At 39.4% G+C, this 25,487-nt stretch overlaps 3 protein-coding genes across 4 annotated transcripts; 1 reads left to right on the plus strand and 2 right to left on the minus strand.

The window, feature by feature from the left end:
• Positions 1-1,371: 1,371 nt before the first annotated feature.
• LOC135673138 (probable fructokinase-6, chloroplastic) lies at positions 1,372-8,134 on the plus strand. The gene is made up of 7 exons (XM_065181909.1): positions 1,372-1,712; positions 2,395-2,612; positions 4,293-4,505; positions 4,631-4,828; positions 4,921-5,058; positions 6,542-6,658; positions 7,808-8,134. Exons 1-7 carry the CDS (start codon positions 1,562-1,564, stop codon positions 7,940-7,942), a joined length of 1,170 nt encoding a protein of 389 aa, XP_065037981.1. The 5' UTR covers positions 1,372-1,561; the 3' UTR covers positions 7,943-8,134.
• Positions 8,135-10,504: 2,370 nt separating this feature from the next.
• LOC135673137 (ubiquitin receptor RAD23d-like) lies at positions 10,505-23,327 on the minus strand. Of its 2 annotated transcripts, none has more exons than XM_065181907.1 (12): positions 23,170-23,327; positions 22,011-22,172; positions 20,466-20,519; positions 18,318-18,400; positions 18,139-18,201; positions 15,656-15,833; positions 13,101-13,250; positions 12,956-13,021; positions 12,821-12,868; positions 12,616-12,725; positions 12,450-12,528; positions 10,505-10,808 (listed from the first exon to the last, which is right to left on the minus strand). In XM_065181907.1, the coding sequence occupies exons 1-12, from the start codon at positions 23,233-23,235 to the stop codon at positions 10,692-10,694; spliced, it is 1,176 nt and encodes a 391-aa protein (XP_065037979.1). In that variant the 5' UTR covers positions 23,236-23,327; the 3' UTR covers positions 10,505-10,691. The 2 variants fall into 2 exon arrangements, with proteins under 2 accessions (XP_065037979.1, XP_065037978.1); XM_065181906.1 differs by having other exon boundaries at positions 12,450-12,531.
• Positions 23,328-23,932: 605 nt separating this feature from the next.
• On the minus strand, positions 23,933-25,453 carry LOC135673136 (3-ketoacyl-CoA synthase 6-like). The gene has a single exon (XM_065181905.1). It carries the CDS (start codon positions 25,451-25,453, stop codon positions 23,969-23,971), a length of 1,485 nt encoding a protein of 494 aa, XP_065037977.1. The 3' UTR covers positions 23,933-23,968.
• Between the last annotated feature and the right edge of the window lie 34 nt (positions 25,454-25,487).

A 25,487-nucleotide genomic window follows, 5' to 3' on the forward strand; every position in this document is an offset into this window, starting at 1 on the left:
CAGCGCTGTGGTTTCCCATGAGCCATAACAGATAGAGACAAAAAGTGACTGGTTTCAAGAAAAGAGTCAACCTATTTTTATTGGACGCTCCTTTTGCCTGTGTGTCATTGGGAGACCTTCTCGAGCATTGTCGCCTGCCCTGGCGGAAGTCCCTGATGTTACCCTGGGTATTGTGCTGTATTGTGTTGGCACAAAGAACTACACATAGTATTTCCTTTATATTGGGAAATCGAGATGTTAAAGATAAATAATTTTATAAAATTAAAAATCAAGAGAAAGAGAGATTTTATTGGAATAATAGTGTTAAGTATTTAATAAAGATCTTAATAAAATTTTATAAGTATAAAATCGAGATGTTAAAGATAAATAATTGGAAAAGATAATCTATAATTAGTCATCATTAGGTGTATATATTTTTTTATTTGAGGAAGGATAATTCTTTGTAAGAACATGTAACATTTACCTTTCATATTATAATTTGATAATTAACTAAATAGGATATTAACATTTGATTAAATAAGATAATTAATCTAACATGAATCATTATTCAGAATATTTAAAATTATGTCAATAATAACATGCACATCATAGCTTTATATGTCAACCGAAATTTTGATTTATTTTGATGTGAGCTGAACGAGGTATTATAATAATATTTTTTAATTTTCTCTAAGAAGTTAATATGAGGTGAATGATGATTACTTGCAATATTTTTAAAGGTTTTCATCCTCTAGCCAGGATAATTTTATCATTTCAGTTACAACAATTATATGTGAGAATTATGTCAATGACTCTAAAAAGACAAAAAAAAATTAATACAACAAATCTTAATATCTGAATTATTTGGAATCAATTGTAAAATTATTTTCAATATATCTTCCTTAGTTCTAACTTAATTTTACATTGGATATTTAATTTTAATTAGTTTTAATTTAATTTTTTTTCAATCTTTTATGTTTTATAATTCATCTTGGAAAATGGCGTGCTTTGGAGTCGGGGTGGGTGCGTGGGCCGTCGCGCAACCCACAACCCACCCGCCTCCGCCCCGCCACGGGAAAGGGTGTAAGTGCGGCCCAAGTCTATATTCAACATGGTTCCCGCTCCATTCCTCGAATAAGCACACAGGTAGCGGAGATGGGTAAAACATTTAGGGGTTAAAGAGCAGTTTCTCGCTAATTTAGGCAGGTCAAACGGTAAATTTATCGGCATCAATTTTTAATCCTCAAGAAATAACTCCTGAAATAGCTCCTGTGTTTCGGCCAAGCCATTTCCTAGGGAAGAACACCTTCGCATTTGATTAGAAACTGGGTTCCACCGTTTCGGGAGAATATCAAGCAATAAATTTGCTTCTTTTTGGCTCTCCGTCAATGGGTTGCGACGGGCGATCCTCTCCCACTTGCCTCTCCGCTATCAAAGAAGCTGGAAGGCCACCAACGGCACATCCAAAGTAGGACGACCACCACCTCCCCCTCCCGCATCGGTACTTAACCCTGGTTTTTCCGAGAAGAGGAATCTCTTCTAGAGCTCCGCGAGCGCTTCGGAGTCCGAAGGGCGCGATCCAATGGCCTTCCACGCCGCCGCCCCCGCATTCCCCGGCCTCGCATCGGGCGCCCGACTCCGCTCCAACGACGCCGCTTCTCTCAGAATGTTCCCAACCAGACGACCTACCATAGTAGCCTTGCCCACGTGCTACCCGATCCGTCGACACCGAGGTTCGGATTGGAGCTCGCAACTGGAATTTAGTCGCTCTTTACTCAAACATACCATTGCTTAGTGCAGATTACAACCTAGCTAAACCACTGCTGGTAGAAATCAGACTCTTCGACAAAACGATAATGTGTTACAAAAGCTTGGCCGATCTTAGTGTGCTGATGTTCCAGTTTTTCTGTGATTACTTCTAATCGAAACCATCATAACTTTGATTACAGATAAGGTTCATGTTTTAAGCAAAGGCTCCATGATTTGGTGTTCTCTGTGCGATATAGTGCTATCATATAATGTGTTACAAGATCTTAGAATCTGACGGCAATAGGTTAATCCAAAAAGGGTTCGTATCTGACTGTTTGGTAAAGGATTAACATTTCTTTATATGACGAGTCAGCAAAAAAGGGTTTGTCCATAATTTTGATTTTATGGATAACTTCATGAGTTTGAAATTAAGAAAAGAAAGGTCAAACAAATGAAGCATCTGCTTGCTTACTAAGTGAATTGTCCAACTTCAGAAATCTATTGAAAATTGAAAGACTTGTGGTACTTGTCTGGATGCCTCTTATTCCATCAATATCCAGCATTTTCTCTTTGTGATTGTCAATCACGAGTTATTCTGTTAACCTTCATTTCCATCACAATTTGGGAACTTTTTGGTTGCTTCCTGACATTTTGTTGCTACTATAGGTTGTATAAAAGCAGTTTCGGGGAATAGTGATCCTCTAGAGACAAGTGATTCTTCACTTATAGTCTGCTTTGGAGAAATGCTGATTGATTTTGTGCCAACTGTCAGTGGCTTATCATTGGCCGAAGCTCCAGCTTTCAAGAAGGCCCCTGGAGGTGCACCAGCTAATGTTGCTGTCGGAATAGCACGTCTTGGTGGTTCATCAGCATTTATTGGAAAGGTAATTCCCTCAGAATGTACTCTATTTGAATATAAATTGCCTCTTCCTTGGTAGATTTCTCCATTGTCACATGAACTTAGAATCAAACTAGTTCTTTGTACCCATAGCCTTCCAGTGTTCTCACAAGTCCCTTGTGTTTTCAAATAAGAAGTATAAAGATTCTTTGATGTTCTATTTCAAGTCACTAAAAATTTGGACAAAATATTCAATATAGCCTTCTTGACATTTTGTTGTTTAGTCGTACATATCACATTGTATTATTGTACATGAAAGCTTTTGGTAGATTTATCACCTCCTACTATCTTCTTTCGACGAGGGATTGAAGAGAGGATGAAGAGAAGCAAATGAGGTCATTGTTTAGGTTTGTTCCTGAAAAATAGTCATGGACATCCTCAAAGAGGATTGGCCTGGTATATTTGTATAGACATATAGTACTAAAGACCTATGTGCTTACTAGACTCTAGATAACAGAAAAGACATCCACAATACTTCTTAGGAAGTTTATACAGACCAAGGTTTTTTGGTAAAGCATAAAATTTTGGAGAATGTTAAACAAGTAAATAATTTTTCGAAACCCATGATTTCTGATTATATATAAGTGAATATTGTATCAGTCTTTTTGGGAGGAGAGGACCTAACCAAGTGGAATGAGTGATGCTCCAAGACTAGGGTGCAGATCGAATTCAAATTAGTATGCCATGACAAACTGAAACAGAGACTGCCTGACTCGAACCCAAATCAAGCAAAGTTCAGGACTGATCTCAGTTAAAACTTATTGGATTGACCAAAATGAATTTGTTATGTCCAAGAAGCTCATGGAAGAAATGAGGATTTTTTGAAAATTAAGAAGTTTTCATATAGAGGGCTTTCTAATTAAGAAGTTTTATTTAACTATATAGTAAAATTAAGAAGAAAAAGTAAAGGTGAAGAGTATGTGGTTTTCACCATAAAATATGATTTCTTACTTGAGAAATCTTTAACAGTTTTTAAACCTTAAATCCTCATTTATAAGCTGCTAAACAGATCTTGACCAAGTTAATCTACATTAAAAGCACTCTCCAATATCCTACAACTGTTCTTAAACCCTATAAAGATTACTAGATTCAGAAAATGACTGTTGATCTACTTAAAGCTGCAAAAAATATAAACATTTACCTTTTTGTTTCTAGCTTGGTCTAGTTCTGATATGAATAAAATATTAAAGTCCCTACGATCAATTCAAAATTTGGAAGAGTTCCATCATCACTTTACAGCATAAATTTTGGACCCACTTTATATTTTGGAAGGATCACAATCTGTCCGCATTGCCAACATCCTGTGCTTGTTGGTCCATATAATCCTAATATTTCTTGGGTGCTTACTGTACAAGCAAAAATGATTCATTATTTAAAAGACTCGAACCTATTGCTTTGCCATGCCATTCATCATTAATAACACAAAACAGTGTTGACTGTATCAAGCATTTTTTTTTTCCATCCATGCTAGGTCATCTAACCAAGCATATAAGTAAAAACTGAAAAACCATAATGAACATGGAATGAGCGTGCCTGTTTTTGCAGCAACGAGTTTTCTATGCTTAACCAAAAGATGAGATAGTTTTATGATGTGTATAATTTTTTAGCTCTAGAAGTACTGTTGTTGTGATATCAGCACACCTAATTTGTTGAACTCCATGAACAGGTTGGTGATGATGAGTTCGGGTACTTGCTAGCTAACATTTTAAAGGAAAATAATGTGAATAGTCAAGGAATGCGATTTGACCCTGGTGCTCGTACAGCTTTGGCTTTTGTTACATTAAGAAGTGATGGTGAACGTGAATTCATGTTCTACCGAAATCCTAGTGCTGATATGCTTCTTGAAGTAGCAGAACTTGATCTTGACATCATTACGAAGGTATATGAGGACAAATCGGTTGATAGAAAAGATCTATGGATTCTTTCGGTCATCTTGTGTTTATGCTTAGTCACTGTATTTGCAATATAATTTACTCAGATTGTTGATCATAACATTTATGTCAGGCAAAGATCTTCCATTATGGATCTATCAGCCTTATCACTGAACCATGCAAGTCTGCACACATTGCTGCAGCTAAAGCTGCTAAAGAAGCTGGAGTGCTTCTGTCATATGATCCCAACCTAAGACTGCCACTTTGGCCATCTGCAGAAAGTGCTAGAGATGGTATCTTGAGCATATGGGATACTGCTGATATCATCAAGGTAGCATTTTCATATGTTAAAAGACTTGTCTTTTAAGCATTTTACTTCATTAGGTGCATTAGACTGCTGAATTTATTAGTCTACTGGAGCAGATAAGTGAAGAAGAAATTTCCTTTTTGACTAAAGGGGAAGATCCCTATGATGATGCTGTTGTAAGGAAACTGTTTCATCCAAATCTTAAATTGCTACTTGTAACTGAAGGTCCCAATGGCTGCAGATATTACTCAAAGGTATGTGATTTGTGCTTTTAGCATGTGTAAACATCATCATTCTATCTTCTTTTATGCTTGTTCATTATATTTTATTGTATAAGACAAAAGAGCAAACTTGTAGACCAAACTGCGTGAAATATGTTGGGTATATTAAAACCACTGAGTTAATTTTGATCTTCAACCTCATGCTGTATTAAATCCAAAAAGGGTTTTACTGATCATTTCATCTTTTGCTAAGGCCATATCATCTCAACATCATCTCAAAATTCTATATTACTAGATATGCCTGTTCCTAGCTGTTTGGCATTCTAACCAATCAACCAGCACTAAAATTTTGCATGAACTTCTGTTTATTTAAGAGCACTTGAACTTAAGATGTCAATGAAAATTTATTCACCTTGATCATCGTAATGCAGTTTTATTTGATTGTTTCCCATTGTTGAGTAACAAAAGGTCTTTAATAGAAGTGATTATTATTTGGTATTGCATAAAAAATGGAATTCAGTGATTCAACTTAACATGAAGGCCACTAACTAATGAAGCCCTCGCCATTTTGAGGTTCGAGGAGGGTCCATTTTACATGGGAACTGTTTTTTGGTCAGTAATGTGTGAAAGACTTTCTGGCCTTTCACCACCTACCACTTGACAAAAAAAAAAGGCCTTGTTGTTTCCTATGCTTTATGTTACACAGGAGCTGTTACATTTTATGGGTCTTCTATCCACCATTAAAAGTGTATACATTCACAAACACTTCCCACCTAAAAGGCTAAAACCCATTTATCCAACTTTAGTCTCAGTCTTGGACTGAGGGACATTTGCAATGTAAACCAAGATATCTAAATCAGACCGTAGTACTTGTGGTCACCAAGATTACACTATCTCCGTGGAATTTGGTACGAGTATGATATCCCGGTTCCAAGTAATTCTGCATCATGGATGGTGGGACATGTTATCAAGGTAGCTGTACATAGGACCAACAATGTACATAAAATACCCTGATGAGACATTTGTACTACAGAATCCACTTAAATAAAATAAAAAACAACAAATTTATCAAACAATTAAGAGTGTATTTAGTTCAAAAGTTTCAGGTAATTTTCCGATGATTTTTTTTCCTGATCTAAATCAATATATAATAATGCCTTAGTAACCAAAATATCTTACCTCATATTTCACAGTAAGTGTTGCTACATGTCCCAACCGAATATAATGAACCAGAAACCTTAATACTCTGATACTACAAACCAAATAATTGGCATACCCCAACCATCAACCATACAAAAGGCTCCAAGTGATTATGAACTTATCATTATGCCAAGCTGCTCTCTATTCTTCCACTTAGTCTATTTTTCTAAACCTCCGTATATTTCATTTTAGAACTCTGATATTTTAGCCTTTAGATTCTCTTTCTCTACTGATATTTCGAACTACAGTTCTACATTATTTGTTCCATTTTCCTTCTATCACTGCCCTTAGTATGAAATACCTTGTAATTATGTAGGACTTCAGTGGGAGGGTTAGTGGATTGAAAGTTGAACAAGTGGACACTACTGGTGCTGGAGATGCTTTCGTGGCTGGAATATTGTCCCAATTAGCCAGTGATATTTCACTGCTCCAGGTACCAATTTCTGTAATTATAACAACAACGACAATGTTGTCCTTGTCGTGACTATGCCCACAAGTTTTCCTGTTTGTATATAGATGATACATCACATTCAAGTATAAATATTTGAGTGTCTCATTGCTTTCCTCAACATTCGTTTTGCACTTGCTGATTAAATGATATAAGCTTTTTTGCATTATTTGTGACATTTGTATGAAAATAATTTTTCTCATCAAAAGAACACCAGCAAAGTTATTATGCATTTGCTGTTTTCCATGCTGTTTATGCATATCTAATTATGTTCTCAGCTTCTAGTTTCAGAAATACATTATTCTATATTCAGTCTTCTCTAGATGGTGCATGTTTGACAGTTTCTTCACATCTTTTCATTGACCTTTGCCTCTAACTTGATTTGCTATGGGTGCAAGTAAATACAGCACTATTCTACAACCTATTTGGACACCATGAGTTTTTCGTCAGTCATTTGTTATTGATTTAAGTTTGCATGCATGGGAAACCTGGATCATGGTTACAAAAGGAAGTTCAAGAGCATATAAATTCATCTGTAATTTTTTCTTGACAAGAAATATGAATTAACACTAACCGGAGTACGTTCTACAGAAACTAACATTACTCAAAAATAGTATCTAATTGTGTATCATTTTAGTGAAAATTTTGATGAGCATAGCTGGATCCTAATTTAGTGTTTCAGACAATAAATGTTCTGAGCAATCTGGCTGATGCATTCTTATCCTTGGCAGAAAAGAGGAGCTAAACTATGAAGTCATCTGAAAGCAGCCTGGCATAGGTTTAAACTAAGGCAATTAAATGCTCAAAATCTTTGATCATGAGTAGAATATGGTTAGTTGTTATGATGTCTGAGGATATTTTGAAACCTTCCCTGAGACATTGCTTGCAGTTGAAGGCTACCGAGACCTTACTCGAACTTAGGGCTTGAAAAAAGAAATAAAGCAAATTTAAGAAGATGAGTTTGTAAAATGCATGTCATCTGATATTAGAGAAGTTAACAAACAAGAATTTACCTTGTAAATCAAATTCTTTTTTCTTGTAAAGGTAATTAATCCTTTTTTTACTCCTGTCTAGTTCAGATATTCCATCATTTTATATAGTACTGGCTGAGTTTTTTCTTCATTGAATAAACAGGACGAACAATGGCTTAGAGAAGCCCTTAAATTTGCAAATGCATGTGGAGCTTTGACTGTGATGGAAAGGGGAGCAATCCCAGCTTTACCAACTCGGGAGGCAGTGCTGAGTGCTTTGGTCAATATGGTTGCTTAAACTGAGCAGTTGTAGTCATTCCTTCATCTAAATCCTTATGCCGACGTCAGCCATGTAAACTGCAGCCCTCCCAATCAGGATAATAGGTTGGATCCTTTTACTGCAGTAATCTGCTCGATAACGGTAATTATTTGGCAGCCCTGCAGTTATAAATAAAGAAAAGTTATTGGTCAAAAGCTTAATTTGCCTCCATCTGAAGTTTATTTATGGCTGTGCTTTCTGTACTGAAACCTTCTCTTGTACTTTCTTTTTGAGCTTAGGTAATCTAAAGAAACAATTGATGATAATAACTAGAACAACAACGGCAAAGATTTGCTGTTTGCTGCTGTTTGTAATCAGTGAGCGATAATCTTAATTCTCAGATAGCTAGACACATTGTTCCTGTTATTATCCATTGTCTTTAGTGTCATAAGTTGAAAGCCTGAAATGTGATATGATTCAAGGAAGTTCATTTTTCTCTATGACTTCCTGTAGCAGAATAAGTTGGTTTTGCTGAAAGTCCAATTGGCTTTTTAACATTTCGATAGATGGTATAATTTCATTGCAAAACCTACATGACTTTTTTCTCTGAAAATTGAAAGGCAGACAGATTTCAGCTTACTTGAAGAAATTAAGAATTTTCTCCTGGAATGGCTCTCTAACGTCATAAAAGGCATTGATGAAGCAGCTTCAGAGAAGAAATGTATTAGTGTTGAGTATATGATGCAAAGCCTAGATTGACTCGACCGGCTTATTCAGTGAACCTTTTGCCACCTATGATGTTCCTGCAAACTGTTTGTCCAAATAATGAGACAAAAGCTTCCTGATTTGCATGGAATAAGAACAAAGGACATGATGCAGCTTAAATGGAATTCTTTCCAGTAATTTGTTGAACTTCCTGTCATGCAGTGTCTTAGGTGAATCACATTTCAGAAGAGTGATGACGTGCTTCTTCATGAATGATAGACCACTTACAGATGGTTCTCTCCAAGGGCCAAAATCCTGCAATATTTCCCCCCAAGGGATTGGAGCCCAAAGAAGCTGCCCAAAAGCCTCAATGACTCTAATTTAAGTGTCAAGCTGGAATGCTCCCAAGCTCGCCTCTCCTGTGGTACATACAAAAGCAACCATCAAGAATACAAGGCGAAGTTAATCTCCTGTGGATTTCTTTTTCTTTTAATCTTCCTTTCCTTTTGGGAAAGAAAGATGGATAGCTTCATCTGATTCTCTTAGCGAAAATAAACAGAGCTCAAAAGAGAGGAAGTGTAGTTATCACCTTCGCCAAGGTAACTGAACTCCCACAGGAGCCAAGAATGATTGCCCATGCATAATTGGGCCGGTCCACTAACCGGCCTTGGATTGGCCCAATTTGATGTCGCTCCTTATCCAAAACAACGAATACCAGAGAAGTGGTCTTCTTCTTCCATCCAACGAGAGCAGAGAGGAACATGCAGTGCGCGAGTCCTCTCACCGCCCAACCCATCCTCCCCATCACCGCCTCCCTTCTCGTCATTCTTCTCCGCCACTGCCGGCGGCCCCGTTTCCCTGTGACAGAACGGCTCAAAGGCTAAGCCAGCGCGCATTTGAGGGAAGCTCACACCGCTGGCTTCCGCCGCGGCCCTCGACGTCCCCTCCGCTGCCGGGACCGAACGAGCGGAAGCATAAACGGGCATCGGTCTATCTGCATCGTCCCATCCCTGTCGCTGCCTCCCTCTTTGTGATAGTGTGGTAGGGGTTGGTGGCGAACCCGCCGGAGAAGCGGAGGCTGTCGCTGAGATCCACATATGGATGGAGAAGAAGAAGAAGAAGATGGGGCTGGCGGTGGAGCAGGTGATCCCGGGAGTCCCCTTGCTACTTCTGGTCGCAGAAGCGCACGATCATCTTCCTCAACAGGGCCACCCACCCACATCATCAACCTGTGGCAGCAGAGCAGAGGCAACACGTAGATCCGCGGTCCTTAATTGCACTTCTTGCCATCGCCACTGTGGACTTAAGCTTGCGGTAATCTGCAGGCTGAATACCGTTTGGACCATCAGAAGTAGTCATGCCAGGTTTCAAACAACATGGTTCTGCATAAATTTCCTTAGGCTCATGTATGTGTGCTCTAAATAATGACAAACAACTAACATTTGTTTCAAGGCACACTCGAATTCAGAGCGAGTTCGAACCCTCCTAGAAAAAAGTGGAACCACTTCGACGTTTCACAATTCTATACATGTATATATTATATACATATATATGATGTAAATTTTCACTAATCAAGCTCTTAGAATAACGAAAATAAATAAACTCGAGTCAAAGCCGACTTGGACAGCATGTGATTCAAGAAAAGTGATCCGAACATACACCCCCTCTTAGAACACGGAAGGACAATTCCTGAGGTGAATTACTCTTAAAACATGTTTAGATTTACATTCTTTTTCCTTTATAAAAAAGAAGAAGAAGGAGAAAACAGAGATAAATAACCATCAGCTTGAGCTGTGAAATCCCACTCTTAAAACCGGAGTCGCAGAATAAAGGAGATCAAATCAAATGTGATTAGCCACTAACTATTTGCTTGAAACGTAAGCAACACAAGGAAAATGATTAAAAAACGATTACTTAATCTTTATACACAATTACGTCTCCAAGAAACTATAAAGAAAAGTATAGTCATTCCATAACCCCCGTGCTCTTAAGCAGCATATATGGATATTACACAGCGCTCTTAATTTGGCTTATAAGCACAGTAGAAGCTGATTGAAAAACCTGTTCCAATTGTGTTTGCAGATCAGTCTTCAAACTCATGCATATGATCCAAAAGATAGTTTGCAGCCAGCTCCTCGTTCTTGTTGCAAGCAAAGAAGACCTGCAGCACAAGCGCCCGATCGAAACCCATCGCTTCAAGCTGCCAGAACAAGGTGTGATGAAATCACCAACAAAGATGAGCAAATAGATGAAGTGACTAAAACATCATTACCACTGCCACAAGGAAATGATTCGAAGATAAGACCAATTGGTGGGTTATAAAAAAGAATAAATCGGTACCCATTCCAGAAGTCAAGACAATTAGTTTTTTGACTGTGCATGTGCACAAGTACAAGTGCGTTAAGAATACAACTCATCTGCAACTTGTAACAAGGATTTCAGTATTCAAGTAAATTAAACTGTAAATTCAATGTGCCAGACATGCAATTCATGTCAGATGGCACTTGCTGCCATGGTACTGGCACGTCAGCATGGCATGTAGAGGGGTGTACAAATACCATATTGGGTCGGCACAGTTCTCGTGCTGATTGATGCAACCAGTACACATCAGCATTGGGGCTCACCACAAAACAAAAGAAAACCACACTTAAAATAATGAGTTAAAGGGGAAAAAAAGACATTTATGGAAAGAATCACTCCTCCAGTGCTAAGGTCTGACAGAAGTTACACTTGAACTGATGCTGGATGGTTCAATAGGTACCGATCTTCTTGAGAACAGAATGCCAACAATGAGGTGGAAATTAGTTCTAATGATAGATCATATGCAGATGTCTAAGATTTTTGGCTTCTAATAACTTTTCAGGCCAAGCAAATCAGAATTGAAAAAGTAGTATTCCCCATGAAATTTAGACTCTAATAGGGAAACCAAATTTTCCGCCTGGTCCACTAACCATAAGTTAGATTCCATGAGATCGATCAGATCAATTATGAGATATCAACTTTTAATAGGGCAAATAACCTGATCAAACCTCATTCTTTTAATTATTAGCTTCGAAGCCGTCTCACAGCAAACCTATTTACTTTATAAAAGCCCATAACAGTTCTGCCAACCCATATAATGGATATTAAAACAAAAAGTCATACAAATATCACAGGGTAATGCAATGCCTTACTAGAGAAAATTTTCAGTTGTTTTGATTTCCTCAAATATTAACAATACTGTCGATATTTATAATAAAAGACCTTGACAAACTGATATTTTAATTCCTTCCCATGACTTTGGATATCAGACATCGTCAGTGTTAGGGTGGCCAAATGGGCTAGGTTCACACCAATGCGGGATTTGGTTAGATTAAATGTACGTAGCTAGCAACCAATGAAATTATTCTCTGACTTGAATCCTGATCACGTAGATAAACCTTCGCATAGTGTCAAAGCTTGCCTCTAAACCTTCGCATATTTTAATTCCTTCCCATGATTTTGGATATCAGACATCGTCAGTATTAGGGTGGCCAAATGGGCTAGGTTCACACCAATGCGGGATTTGGTTAGATTAAATGTACATAGCTAGCAACCAATGAAATTATTCTCTGACTTGAATCCTGATCACGTAGATAAACCTTTGCATAGTGTCAAAGCTTGCCTCTAAATCATGTGAATATTATAATCATAAATATGCAACGAGGGAAACCATGAATAGGAGAGAAACAAAAGAACATAATGTTTCTCAATGATGCTGCTAGCATCTACTTGAGAACAAAAACAAGCAACGTTTATGTAGATGTAGATCATTGTCTGTTGCTGAAGGTGATTCATTGAGCAAAAAAGGTTTCGTACTTACACGCTCAATGGCTTCGCGCTCCTCAGGAGTAACCGTCAGGGCTTGTGGCATTCCAGCAGCTAACTGACCTAGGACGTTGCTACTTCACATAGATTCAGCAAAGGTTAGCAAAACCAACATTCTCATTAAGATCGAAGTCACGATAAACAATAAAACTGTTCCTCACCCCTCAGTTCCCTCAGCAGGCTCATTTATCAATCGAAGAAACTCCCCCTGATGTTCCTGAATGAGCCTCATAATCTGAGGATTTTGCTTCCCCAGCTCTTGAAGCATGGGCTGTCAATCAAAAGAAAACAACAAAAGAAAGATTATCGTAATACAAAATCAACCATCTAAAAACGAATGAAGAAATATGTAAGCAATAAAAGAACCTGCAGAATTTGAGGGTTTGCCTGCACCAAAGCCTGCAAGGCTCGAAACTGCACAAAAGATGGGAAAAAAAAAAGTTTAGTACTCAAGAACCCTTGCTCAGTTTTTTGGCTTCTATAAGACAGAACCTAAGATACCTGTGGACTATTCCTCAGGAAGTCCAGGCTGCCCCCACCAGCATGTGATCCAACATTTGGCAGACCCTGAAGTAGGCACATAAAAAGAGTCACTTATTATTTATACAAGAAGCAAAAACTACTGAACCAAACATACTGCAGTAACCTGGGGAAAAATATCCAAAGGATTAGCATTAGGACCACTTGAAGGAACTGCAGGCTGAACTGGCTGTGGAGCCTCAACTGGGGAATTGACTGTTTGCCCACTTGCTGGTGCTCGTGCAACTGGTGCGGCTTCAGCATGATCAGGAATTCCCTGATAGAAATACACACAGATATTTAAAAACACAACATCACGGAGAAGTTCTTAAAGATTTGCTGCAGTATGTTGGCAATATCACATAACATTGGAAAGTTAACCAGGTAACTATGAATAGCTTTTAAAGTCAACAAAAAATAAGTCAATCTTGCTGTCAGTTACTAATCAAGGAAGATGCAAGTACAACACCAATTCAAACTTATCGAATATCAATTTAGCCAAGTGAACAGGTATGTTTTTAACATTGATTACAATATAACTTATGCAAGTATTAAAGAAAAAAACAGCTGCAGAAAAATATATGTTAAAAATATCATCAGAAAAGAGCTCAACAGATGAGCATAATAAATAAAGTCACACAGAGAAGAAAACCATTTCTATTATATTTATTTGAGCCACCTTCATTGTTCCTAAGGATAATATAATGCCCAATATAAAGATGAAACCCTAACGTTAAATGGAAGCTGAGCAGTGCTCAACTAAAGTGCTTCCTTGGCTTATAATTGAACTTAATGACATGGTTGGATTAGGTAAAATTAAAACCAGGTAAGATCAAATCGACCACCATTAGAGAAATGAAATTTATAACCTCATGAGCCAAATGAAAACTTTTCACATAAATATACACATATTTCAATAAAAAAAAGGTTAGATATATATATGAAACATAGATACTTTAAATTAGCAGCAATATTCATATTGGATAGGTTATCTGAAGGCGACAAACTGGATACATGTTAAAAAATACTTCCTTTAAGTATCCCTTCTCTAAGTAAATAATTTTTAAGAACCAATAGTTTAGGGAACTTATAAAATGCATCTCTTAGGAAAAAAATATTCATTAATTATTTTACATGATGATATTTTGATTCTTGACAAGATGGACATATGCTTAGATATGTAATTTTATGTTGCTGCCATTAAGCATCAACTATGATTAATGGAAGTAAAATATTGGTGTCAGCTAATTTATAAAGGTGTTGCTATCTTTATATTGTTCAAGTACTTTGTTACCAAAAATTAACCCCTTTCATAATATGTAGGTAAGTAACACTGATCACTTGTGGATAGGTCAATGATTATTCAACATGCAAAGACGAGAATATCAACGTATGCAGCCTTACCCTTGGAAGGAAATATTACTTGTGGTTATAAACTACACAATCTAACACAATAAATAAATTCTGAAGATTCATGATATAAAGTATTGTAGGCCTAAAATATATTTATTCCTATGTTAGTGCAGCATTTTATCATGTTCTTTTACAATTTGAATCATTAGTGCATCTATATTGTGTTAACTCAGTATCCTGTATCCTTAATTTGTGCATCATGTGACATGTATGCATGCTAAGCTTTGCAACTTGTACCATGGTTTAAAATACCGGCTGGACCAGTATGTTTCAATTGATGTTTGTCGGTCCAACCAAGCACCACATTAAAAGATATAGCTCAATATCAATATCAGACCAGTATCTAAAATCATGACTTACTATTAGTGTCCTGCTAATCACATTAATGATATTGGATTCTCTAGCGGTGTCAACATCTTAAATATAAGATCAACTATGATGAAAGAACTAAAATACTCACAGTTGTATCAGTCCATGGATCACAAAATCAAAATGACAGGTCAGCCAATGACAAAACTCAGCACCAATCAAAATCGATCAGATCAGATAGGTGCCTTATAACTGATTGGAAGATTAAAATTAAAAATTAAAAAATTAATGAAAAAGGAAATCACAAGAGAGAAATCAGCGCAGCAGGTGAAGACTCAATGTCCTTCGACTTAATTACTTTATCCTATTTTATTTATTTGGGTTTAACAATCCATGTGGCTTTAACTTGAGACAATCGGGACTTTCTTTACCAACTAACATGTCTTTGTTAAATCAACAGATAAACATTAAAACAAACTGATGTGTCGCAAACAGTTTGGTTTTAATAGTTTACATACAGTGCAAACCCCTAGCAACACCTAGCTGTATAAACTGCTATAGCTTAGAAGAAGATTGCAAATGACTAGGGCTTCTTGATCAACTTCTTCGACAACTTTGCAATGCTTTGTCTAATTGATGCCACAAAATATCTAAAAGGTGAAAATAGAAATTAATTGAAAATCCTAAAAATAGATATTATAACCAACTTCAGTAAGGGGCTTTCTTGAGCACAGCAGAAAATATCAATTTGCAGATACAATTTCCTGCATAATTGTCCTCTATTACAAAAACCAGAGAACTCTTGTGTTCTTCCCAACTTAGCTAACTGATGAACTTTACTATTAAGGTTCTTGAGAACTTTCTGTGGAATGTGATCAATGACTATTTTGAAAAACTAATTCCCATCATTCACAATAACAAGAGACAAAAGAAAGAAAATAATGCAGAAGAAGCTCTTACAGAGTATAAATATTCAACAGCTCGCTCAGGGTTGTTATATGCAGCACGCAAGGCACGAACAACAGTGTCCCTCTCCCAAGTTCCCCCACCCATGTCAAGAATTTGTTGAATGGTTTGTTCCAAGGTACTACCAGCAACAAGATTTGATGCTGCTTGACCATATGAATCCACTTCTGTGCTGTTTAAGCATAAATGAGCAAATAGAGGTCAAGAACCATCAAATAATCACAACCAATCAGAGTAGAGAAACAATGATAAATACTTGACAAGAAAAAACAAGCTGAAATAAGCAGAAAATATCAACACACACCATCTCCTTTCGAAAGTAAACAGCAACAATATCAAAATGGCAAACCCAATGCATGAACCTGGAACCTTGGTCTCTCAAGTTACTAAAGAGTAACCTTATCATTGTACCCAGTGATTTAAAAAGCGCTAGGCGCCAAAAGGCGCCAAGGTCCAAAAACGCCCGAGGCGCTAGGCGCTCGCCCGAGCGAAGCGAGACGCTAAAATATAAAAATATATAATATAATTAATAAATATAATTATTTAAAATTTTAAATAAAAATATGCTATTAAATTAAAAAAATCTAAGATACAAAATCACAAAATTAATAACATTAAAATCAAAATAATATATTATTAATCTATTAATGAAAATTAATCATTTCAAAATTCAAATAAACTTAATATTAAGATTTAAGAGTATACTGAGCAGTCTGAGCTTGACGGAGAAAGGAAGCAACGTCGGCAGCGGCGAGCGGCGGGGGGAAAAGGAAAGGGAGCGGGAGGCGCGAGTAGCGGGAGGGCTCGCGGGAGTCGCGAGCAAAGGGAGGGCTCGCGGCAGCTGGGAGGGCTCGCGGGAGGCGCGAGCAGCGGGAGTCGCGAGCAGAGGGAAGGCTCGCGGGAGGGCTCAAGGGAGGCGCGAGCAGCGGGAAGGCTCGCAGGAGACGCGAGCAGCGAGAGGGCTCGCGGGAGGGCTTGCAGGAGGCGCGAGCAGCGAGAGGGCTTGCGGGAGGCGCGAGCAGCGGGAAGGCTCGCGGGAGGCGCGAGCAGCGACAGCGGCGAGCAGCGTCAGCGGGGAGCAGCGTCAGCGAGCGACAAGATCGCGATCGCGATCGAGAGCGGCAGCAGGTTAGTGTTGGGTTAGGGTTAGGGTTGGGGTTATATCGGTTTAGTTGGTTCGATTGAACCAACTAACAACCGAACCAGACCTAAAATTCTGGTTCGGTCGCCTTGGTTTACCCAGGCGCTCGCCCGAAGCGCCCAGCGCCTGGGCTCGGGCGAGCGCCCAGGCGGCGCCTGTTTGAAGCGCGCCGCCTGGGACATTAGCGAGGCGCTCGGGCCTCGCCTCGCCTCGCCCGAGCGCCTTTTGCAATCACTGATTGTACCAAGGATCACCCTCGAACAGAAACAATATCAATACAGCCAAATTTCAGCATGATGAAATCAAATGGTAGACGAACAACTGCACCTCAAATAACCTAGAAAGCAAATTTCAACTCCTTTCTTTTCTTTATGGGGTATATAGTTAGAAAAAAATATACAAATAGAAGTAAAACTAGGATAAAAGGACAAAGAAGCTCAAAGAGGAAAATCTAATTCCAGATTACAGAAGACGATGAACAAAAAATAAAGAACAGAAAGCAAAAAAGGAGTAGAAGATTATACATATAGCAGACATGTAAAAAAGAAGTTAAACAGAATCACAGAATCCAGAATGCAAATCGTCTGTCTAAAGCACATACTAAATTGTTAAGTTATCTTTGAAGCCAAACAAGAGCTGCACCAAGCAAAGCAAGCATAAGCAGAAGCAAGATCAGAAGGTAAGAACCTAAAAAATTGTCCAAGCATATAAAAGAAAATGGTAGGATATCTCTTCCCGTAAAAGTCGAAGAAATAGCATATGATCTAGTTTTGCCAACAATGAGAAATTGCAGTACAAATTCTTGTCACCTGCATCTTTAGCATAAATACGTAGTTACAAAACACAATAAATTCACAAAGGAAAATTGGCTATGACTGTAACAACCCAACATATCATATTCATATCACAATGGACACGTGTACCAAGTTGATCCAAGAAGCATAAAAAACAGAACTAATAGGAACCACATACACTGTCAGAAACAGCATACCAGAAAAAATCAAAAACATTTTATTAGAATTCTTCTCTATATTCTATAAGTAAATAATGGAATTTATGTTACATATCATGTGAAAGTACAACCATGAATTACAAAATCAATGTCAGACAACCCTTCACACACAAGTGAAATTGTCAAAATAAATATAACTTAGCAAGGTGCACACGATAACAAAATCTTCCAAAGAGTTGATTCTGCAAAATTCTTAACTCTAGAAACATCTTCACTGCTGCACAATGCCATGCATTTAGATGATTAACATGTATTACATGATATCCTTGTAAGATAAGGATGAGCCATTTGCATCTCTTTCAAATGAGTAAACGGACAACTTACGATATGGTAGCTGCAGGGGCTGGAGCAGCTGTGGCAGTAGGAGTTGGTGCATTTGTAGGTACCCTGCATAGTGAATCACAGAAACACCATATACATATATATTATAAAACAGAATCATAATAAGTCATCTATACATGACAATCCGTAAAAACACAAGCATGCAGCCATTAGGAACTTACGAAGACAATGTTGGTGCAGGTACTTGAGATGGAGCTGACACAGGAACTGAAGGAACAGGGGGGGCAGTAATAGCAGGTGGGGCCTACGCAAGAAAGAAAATCATGAGGTTTTGGACAAAAAAACACATGACATTCATCTCAAGCAGATACGCACAGCATGTTCAAAAACATTGAATAAACGCAAGACTACAGTGACATCCCATCATATAGTTCAAAGTGCCACTACACTAGTATATAATTCAGCAGAGGCAAGACAAATAATGATGTAAAGAAGTATTTTATGGAAAATGGTTACATTTTCATGGTAACATCTCTAATTAGAGTTCAGTTGAATTGCTAGGAAGTCAACTTATTAAGATTTCACTCGTTTGTCACAACATAAATGCATGCCACCCCAGAGAGAGGAAATAATAAGAAACCATAAATGATGAGTTATTGACCATCTTAGGAACGATATAAGGATCTGTTGGTATAACAAAACATGCCCTTCACACTTCCGGCAGCAACAAATGCACTCCTCTGACATTTTGGCTGGTACTGTCATGCCCAGAAATGACCCAACTCCTGTTGTAGGGCCACAATGAACTTCGCTCATTTAACTTGTCTCAACAAAATAAAGCCACATGACTATGTATACATATAGTGACAAGTAACACTATTATCTTTCAGAAAATTGTGCAATCAATTAATGCCTTTTCAGTATAACAGAGAGACAAACAAACAAATCACCTAAACACTAATCAGTGCAAGTAAAACAAGTTCTTTTATCACTCCAATATAATTTCCTCCTTCAGGTTCTAAAAATATTAATAAGCAACATGAGGAATGTTCCAACATTAAAAACCACGGGGGCCAACAATATGCCACAGGTCTAGTGTCACAATCTGATCTGAAACCATCAGAAATACACCTTACAAGTTGGATGTGAATTGTAAATCATATACAATTCAAAGCCTAGCTTATGGTTAATATCAGACCAATCAAATCAAATCAGGAGATTACAATCTGCCCCAGTAATATCCCTGAAATCCTCATCGATCATACACATTTAATTAGATAAATCACCTGGGATACCTGATAGGTGATGTGCGGTCAAAAGGCTCTAAGGTCAACCAGGCAACTCTCTCCACACCTGGTACATATCTAAGTCCCATTGTAGCTCCCATACCATGAATAGTTGCCATTGATACCATATTGTCACAACATAGCTCGATGGTTATCTTAACTTATTAGCATAAACCACGTGGCACAAAATACTTAAGTCCAAGTGGTGGTGGACATGTCTACCCATATATATACCATCACAACTATCTTCCCACTTCTAATGTGAGACTAATTATGGTATATCGTCTAATTACAATTACTTAACACACTAGATTGAATCCAAAAAAGATACATGTCATATTCACCATATAAGACACCCATTGAATGCCAGTAGTATATAACTAGTTGCCAAGCATCATATACGAGCCAAACTAGGCAAGCTGTTTGATTACGGATGGCTTTTTTTTTATAACTAGGAAGAAGGCATATTGCAAACTATCCTATGAACCACCCAAGTGTCTTAAGCATCAACTGCAAGACATAAAAGAAGGTGATCCCTAGCCTCTGATTTTTTTATTTTAACATTTTTTATGCCTTCTTAATGTGGCATCGGTAAGCCAATTTTTGACACAACACAACATAGAGATGTAGAACTTATTAAATAAGAATATAACTTACCATCTAACTAACATTACATTCACCTCATGATTAAATTAGGGGTTGCTACAACAGGATTGTCTGATCTACACCACACGGTAAGAAAATTGATCCTCGTTATTACATCAGGGTACACCATCAGATTCAGGGTATTACAAAAGAGGATCTGTTCTTAAATTCCTCTAAGTATGTGTCAACGACAATGAGGAAGCAACAATTTAATTTTAAAGTTTGAGAGTGTGTTTCAGCTTCAATTCATGTCAGCACAAAATATAACTCAAGAAAACATGGAAGAAGCAAACATTTGTTGTTGTCACTGATGGGCTTAAGAATATTTCATTCTGATGAAACAGGAAATATGCATTAGATATGACAGCAAAAAATGTGATGGACAATAATATAGTTAGGGACTTTGTTATACCATACATCAAAAAAATGTCTTCTTACCTGACTTAAAGGTACTTTTTCTGTAGTCGAAGCTCCACTAGATGAGCCCTTGGTCTAGGAAGGGCAAAAAGGACATTCATCAATCATAAAAAACTCAAAATTGTAAGTTAACTATTTATTTACCAGGCACCTCAGCTTAAGGTCTATATCATCTATAAAATTCCAGTGTGTTAGCTGGTCATGATTCAAATCAAAGTAAAATCTTGAACACAAAAATTAAACTATATCAAAGCAAAAGATTTACATACATAAATATCAAGCAAAGGATTCAAGTGAAAACATTTTGTTTAATGATCAATCAATCTTCCACCCAAGTTACAAAGCCATGAAACTCTACCTGAATTTATGGCTATTCTGTATAACATTATTATACATACACCTTCACGAAAGAAGCTACCTTCATGCCCCTTGTCTGGTCTGAAATCATGGCATCAATAATGGACAGGGCAGGAAAATGGCACACGAGCAGATCTATAAATCCTGTTTACACAAATTTAATCTAGTAGGGATATCACCATCCTAGTGGATGACACTTTTCAAATGAAAGTGCCAGTGTACCTAGCTGAGTAATTGCACTAATATCATACTGAAGCAATGCCAAGAAAGTTGAAATTTATAACACTAGAAAATAGTTCTAAAGTTGACAGCATATCAAGAGATAAAGGCAAATTACACCATCAATGCTTAAATTCTGGAGCAAATTTCGATTTGGTTCCCAAACTTCAAACTTTGGCCAATTCATCCCCTGAACTTAGCATTTCAATCAAGTCTTACAGTCAACTTTCCCTATAATAAGCTTAACCTATTTAAGCATAAAGTGGTCTTCTTACATGCCAGTAAGGTTCAAAAAAATTTTCAGCACACTGGACATGAGTTGCTAACCAGTATGGGCATATTGGACACTTTTTTACAAGGTTTCGAATAATGGCTAATATTGGTTTCAACAACCCATCAGACTAGTATGGTACCAATCCAGCATCACTTGAAAAAACAATTTAAAAAAAGTAAATGTGTAGTATGGTGAATGATAACAAGTGATAGGCTCTGTTATTGGTCAAGATGTATTGGTTAAATCAATCTTTGAAACCATTTTTTTAACAAATATTTATCTCATGTTGACAAGTAGGGTTTTATTAAACAATCACATCGGCTTTCCATTAAGGCTTGCGGATGGAAAGTGACGATGGGACTTGGACAAAATGTACCTTAAAGTTTAAGGTAGAAAATACTGAATACAAGGGTTCAGTTGAAATTTCCCCCAAGTTGCAATATCATGAAACAGGTGCAGTAAAACATAACATAGGACAAAAATCTGAATAGATTTGTGTGATCCATATAACTGAAATCAACTGTTAGTACAATGACAGCTGGCAACTGCAGTAAATGTGACATCCTACGCCTCCATTGTTAAAGGCAGCAATATGATGATAAACAAAAAATCACCAGAACTTGTAGGACAATCTAAATAACCAAGATTTGTGGCTAATCCAAAAATGTAAGAATGTTAAGAAGCAGAATGATCTTTTCGGGGAAAAAGACAAGTACCTTACTCAGCATTATAACAAGAAAACTATTTTCGAAAACTTTGTTCTCATCCAATGTTGTATCATCTTTAAGAATTTTCCCTTGATGTATAAGCATTTGCTGTTCAGCAGGGTAAACAGTCTTTCCTTGAGAGGTCTCAATATTTTTTTTTACATCAGCAACCTGCAAAACAATCATATAGAAATAATCACTGTACACACAGACCACAGTTCACTCCCCATATTTATTTTTTTCCTTATCACACACAAATTAAATAAGGTGGAGGCAGAAAGCTTCAAAAAAAAAAAAATCTATAGTAGTGACAAATAAACTTCAGTGACATTATAGGATTGCTCAGTTACAACTTTAGAAGGGTTCGAGCCATAGAAATAGCTTCTTTGCATCTGAGGTAAGGCCGCATGCAATTGACCATTCCCATCAAGTCCATATCCACATTAGGACACCAACCTTTCTAGACAGCAAGACATGCAAGGGCATGAACTTGAGGGAGAACAGATGAGCAAGCAAGTGAACGTGCCAATTAGAAATAACAAATAGGTAAATGTAATATGCAAATGTGCAATGCATATTGGAATGATGACCCAACTGTGTAGCTTAAGTTGCTTAGCTTTTACATAGCAAATGAAGTATAATCAGTAGCATTACACGGCCAATTACAAATTTTCATGATCAAATCCATGACAATCCAAAGAATCTCTCCCAAAAGACTCTTTTTCATGACAAAGAGAATAATAGACACGACATCTTTGCTTGATACATCAACTTTATGCAAGGGCCAAACATTCTAGTAAGAATCATTTGAAGTGAAGCATAACCAATCCAAATAATATATAACCCCACCGGCATATCCATCCAATTGACAAACTCTATTCAATTGTGCGGGTAACCCTAGAAGCAAACAAAGCCCTTTCCACACAGAACCATGCCCTAAATCTGAAGACAGGAAACAATTCGACAAGAGCTCCAACTACAAGATATGTGTCGAACCCTATTACCCAACGATCCGGCAAGAGGGTCAAAGGAACCAAGCCAAATTCGGTCGGAAGAAGCAGCGACGGCGTCAAACTCGTGGAAGGACAACGAAAAAGATCAAACAAACGCACATAATCCAAGAGGATCGGATCGCCGAAAGGGATGGGATCAAATCGATGAGAGGTACCGTGTCTTCGGGGTTGACGTCGATCTCGAAGTTGGAGCCCTTGAGCGTCTTGACGAAGATCTTCATCTCTCTCGTTTGCCCAATCGCACTGCGGCTGCGTCGAACGCAAAGGGGCCAAACCGCAGGTTGGGGCGAGGCATTATAGAGGAGGATAAACACGAGAGGAGTTCAGTCGGTGAATCAAATTAAGTCATCTAGATCGCATGTCCGGCTCAGATCGCCGAACACGAAATTGGCCTTTTCCATTGGTCAAAGTTTGTGGGCCGGCCGAGGACCCCGGTTCACCGAACCAATTATACTCGCGTATCAAATGCGGGGCACCACGATACTTCTCCCTATATATATATATATATATATATATATATATATATATATAATTTTCCGTATCAAAGGCATTAGGTTAAACTGATATGAGTCCAACTTCATCAGTTCTATGATCAGACCACATCATCCTCGCAGAGGTGTTTCGATTGGGCGGTGGGGTTGAAGATGCTCATCGCGGAAAGGTACGGTACCACCAGCCGATATATCGACAGAACACAGGCTGTTTACTTGCAGTTATATGCATGCTTGCGAGTCATGAACATAATAATTGACTGCGATCTCAGATACTCTTCAGTCAATGCACTGAAGCCAAGTCCTCGAAACGCAGTAATAACAGGAACGAAACATTGTCGCGTCCCATCCAATTGGACGGCAAGAGCAAAGTCATGACAGACCAGATGAATTGTTGAAGAACACTGTGGAATACACTGTAAAGAGAGAGACGTGGGTAGATGAATGCAATGGAGTTATAGGCTTATAGCAGCTTGACCATCTCGGGGACGTGCACCGGATAGCGGTGGATGCAGTCGGACCACGGCCCGTCCACGGGCGCCTTGGGGGCGCGCAGGCACCGCCACACCGCGCTGTTACACTTGAAGCCGCTCCCGAACCCGATCATCCACACGCGGTCGCCCCGGCGCATCCGGCTCTTGGCCTCGATGTAGGCCAGCTCGTACCACAGCGAGCTGCTCGACGTGTTGCCGAAGCGGTGCAGCGTCATGCGCGACGCCTCCACGAGGGCTGCTGGGAGCCCCAGGCTCCGCTGCAGCTCGTCGATCACCGCTCGTCCCCCGGCGTGGATGCAGAGGTGGTCGAACGCCCGCTTGAAGTCCGGGATGTAAGGCTTCCCACCCCGTGCGCCCAGCAGCCGCCGGGCCACCAGGCTCGCCAGGAAGCGGAGCTGCTCCGTGACCGGCAGCACCAGCGGGCCCACCGCAGTGATGTTGGCCCGGAGCGCCTCGCCCGCGACGGTCATCATCTCCTTGGAGAGATTGATCCCAGAGTTGCCTTCGCCGTCCTCCTCCTCGTAGACGCAGCGGTACGCACGGTCGTCCGCGCCCTCGTGGGTACGCACCACGTGGAGGAGACGGTACTTGGCGCGGTCTTCCTCCCGGCGGCTGTTGGAGAGGAGCACCGCCGCGGCTCCCATGCGAAAGAGGCAGTTCGGCAGGAGCATCGATCGCTCGTTCCCGGCGTAGAAATTCGGGGTGATGATCTCTGTGGAGACGACGAGCGCGTACGAGTTGGGGTGCGCCTGGAGCAGGCTGCGAGCGAGGTCGATGGAGATCAGCCCCGCGCTGCACCCCATGCCGGAGAGGTTGAAGCTCATGATGTTGCTACGCATCTTGTACTTGTTGACGATCATCGCGGACAACGACGGCGTCGGGGAGAAGAGGCTGCAGTTGACGACGAGGATGTCGACGTCCCTGGGCTTAAGGTCCGTCTTGGCGATGAGCTCATCAATAGCGGAGAAGATGACAAGCCGGGCCTCGGCGCAGGCGGCCTCCATGGAAGGGCACGGCGGAATGTAGCGGTTGGCGAGCGGGAGACAGGTTTCCTCGCCGAGGCCGGAGCTCTCCAGGATGCGCACCTGGAAGCGGACGCTCTTCTCGTCGAAGAAAGGCACGAGGCTAGCGTGCTCGAAGAAGGTGGCGAACGGGACGCGGAAGGTCCGCGGGGGCCGAAAGCAAGCATGGTCGACGAGATAAACAGGGCGCGGTCGCGACATGAAGTAGGCTGTCGCGACGACGACGACAGTAAAGATCGTGCACAAAGCGTGGATGGTATCGATACCGAGGGAGCTCCAGTGGGCGATGAGCTCATCTGGGCCGAGCTCGAGCACTTGCAAGAGGACGGCCACCATGACAGGGATGATAGGGAAGGCAAGCAAGTGATTAACCACGTTCAGGTAAGCGAGCTCGACTGAGCTCAGGAACCGTGGCAATGGCACAGCGCGCATCTTTATCTCTCCAAGCACAGAAGCGAAGCGTAGT

This window comes from Musa acuminata, chromosome BXJ1-5 (genome assembly GCF_036884655.1).
Source record: "Musa acuminata AAA Group cultivar baxijiao chromosome BXJ1-5, Cavendish_Baxijiao_AAA, whole genome shotgun sequence".
In the NCBI taxonomy this organism is placed as follows: domain Eukaryota; kingdom Viridiplantae; phylum Streptophyta; class Magnoliopsida; order Zingiberales; family Musaceae; genus Musa; species Musa acuminata.

What these genes read in the sequence shown, in the direction of transcription:
- LOC135673138 (XM_065181909.1), top strand. Translation starts at nt 1,562, where the DNA reads ATGGCCTTCCACGCCGCCGCCCCCGCATTCCCCGGCCTCGCATCGGGC. An exon ending in ATACTGCTGATATCATCAAG is followed by an intron (nt 4,829 to 4,920) that starts GTAGCATTTTCA and finishes CTACTGGAGCAG; the next exon opens with ATAAGTGAAGAAGAAATTTC. An exon ending in GCTGCAGATATTACTCAAAG is followed by an intron (nt 5,059 to 6,541) that starts GTATGTGATTTG and finishes GTAATTATGTAG; the next exon opens with GACTTCAGTGGGAGGGTTAG.
- LOC135673137 (XM_065181906.1), bottom strand. Translation starts at nt 23,235, where the DNA reads ATGAAGATCTTCGTCAAGACGCTCAAGGGCTCCAACTTCGAGATCGAC. An exon ending in AAAAAGTACCTTTAAGTCAG is followed by an intron (nt 18,401 to 20,465) that starts GTAAGAAGACAT and finishes TTTCTTGCGTAG; the next exon opens with GCCCCACCTGCTATTACTGC. An exon ending in CAAACCCTCAAATTCTGCAG is followed by an intron (nt 12,726 to 12,820) that starts GTTCTTTTATTG and finishes TTTGATTGACAG; the next exon opens with CCCATGCTTCAAGAGCTGGG.
- LOC135673136 (XM_065181905.1), bottom strand. Translation starts at nt 25,453, where the DNA reads ATGCGCGCTGTGCCATTGCCACGGTTCCTGAGCTCAGTCGAGCTCGCT.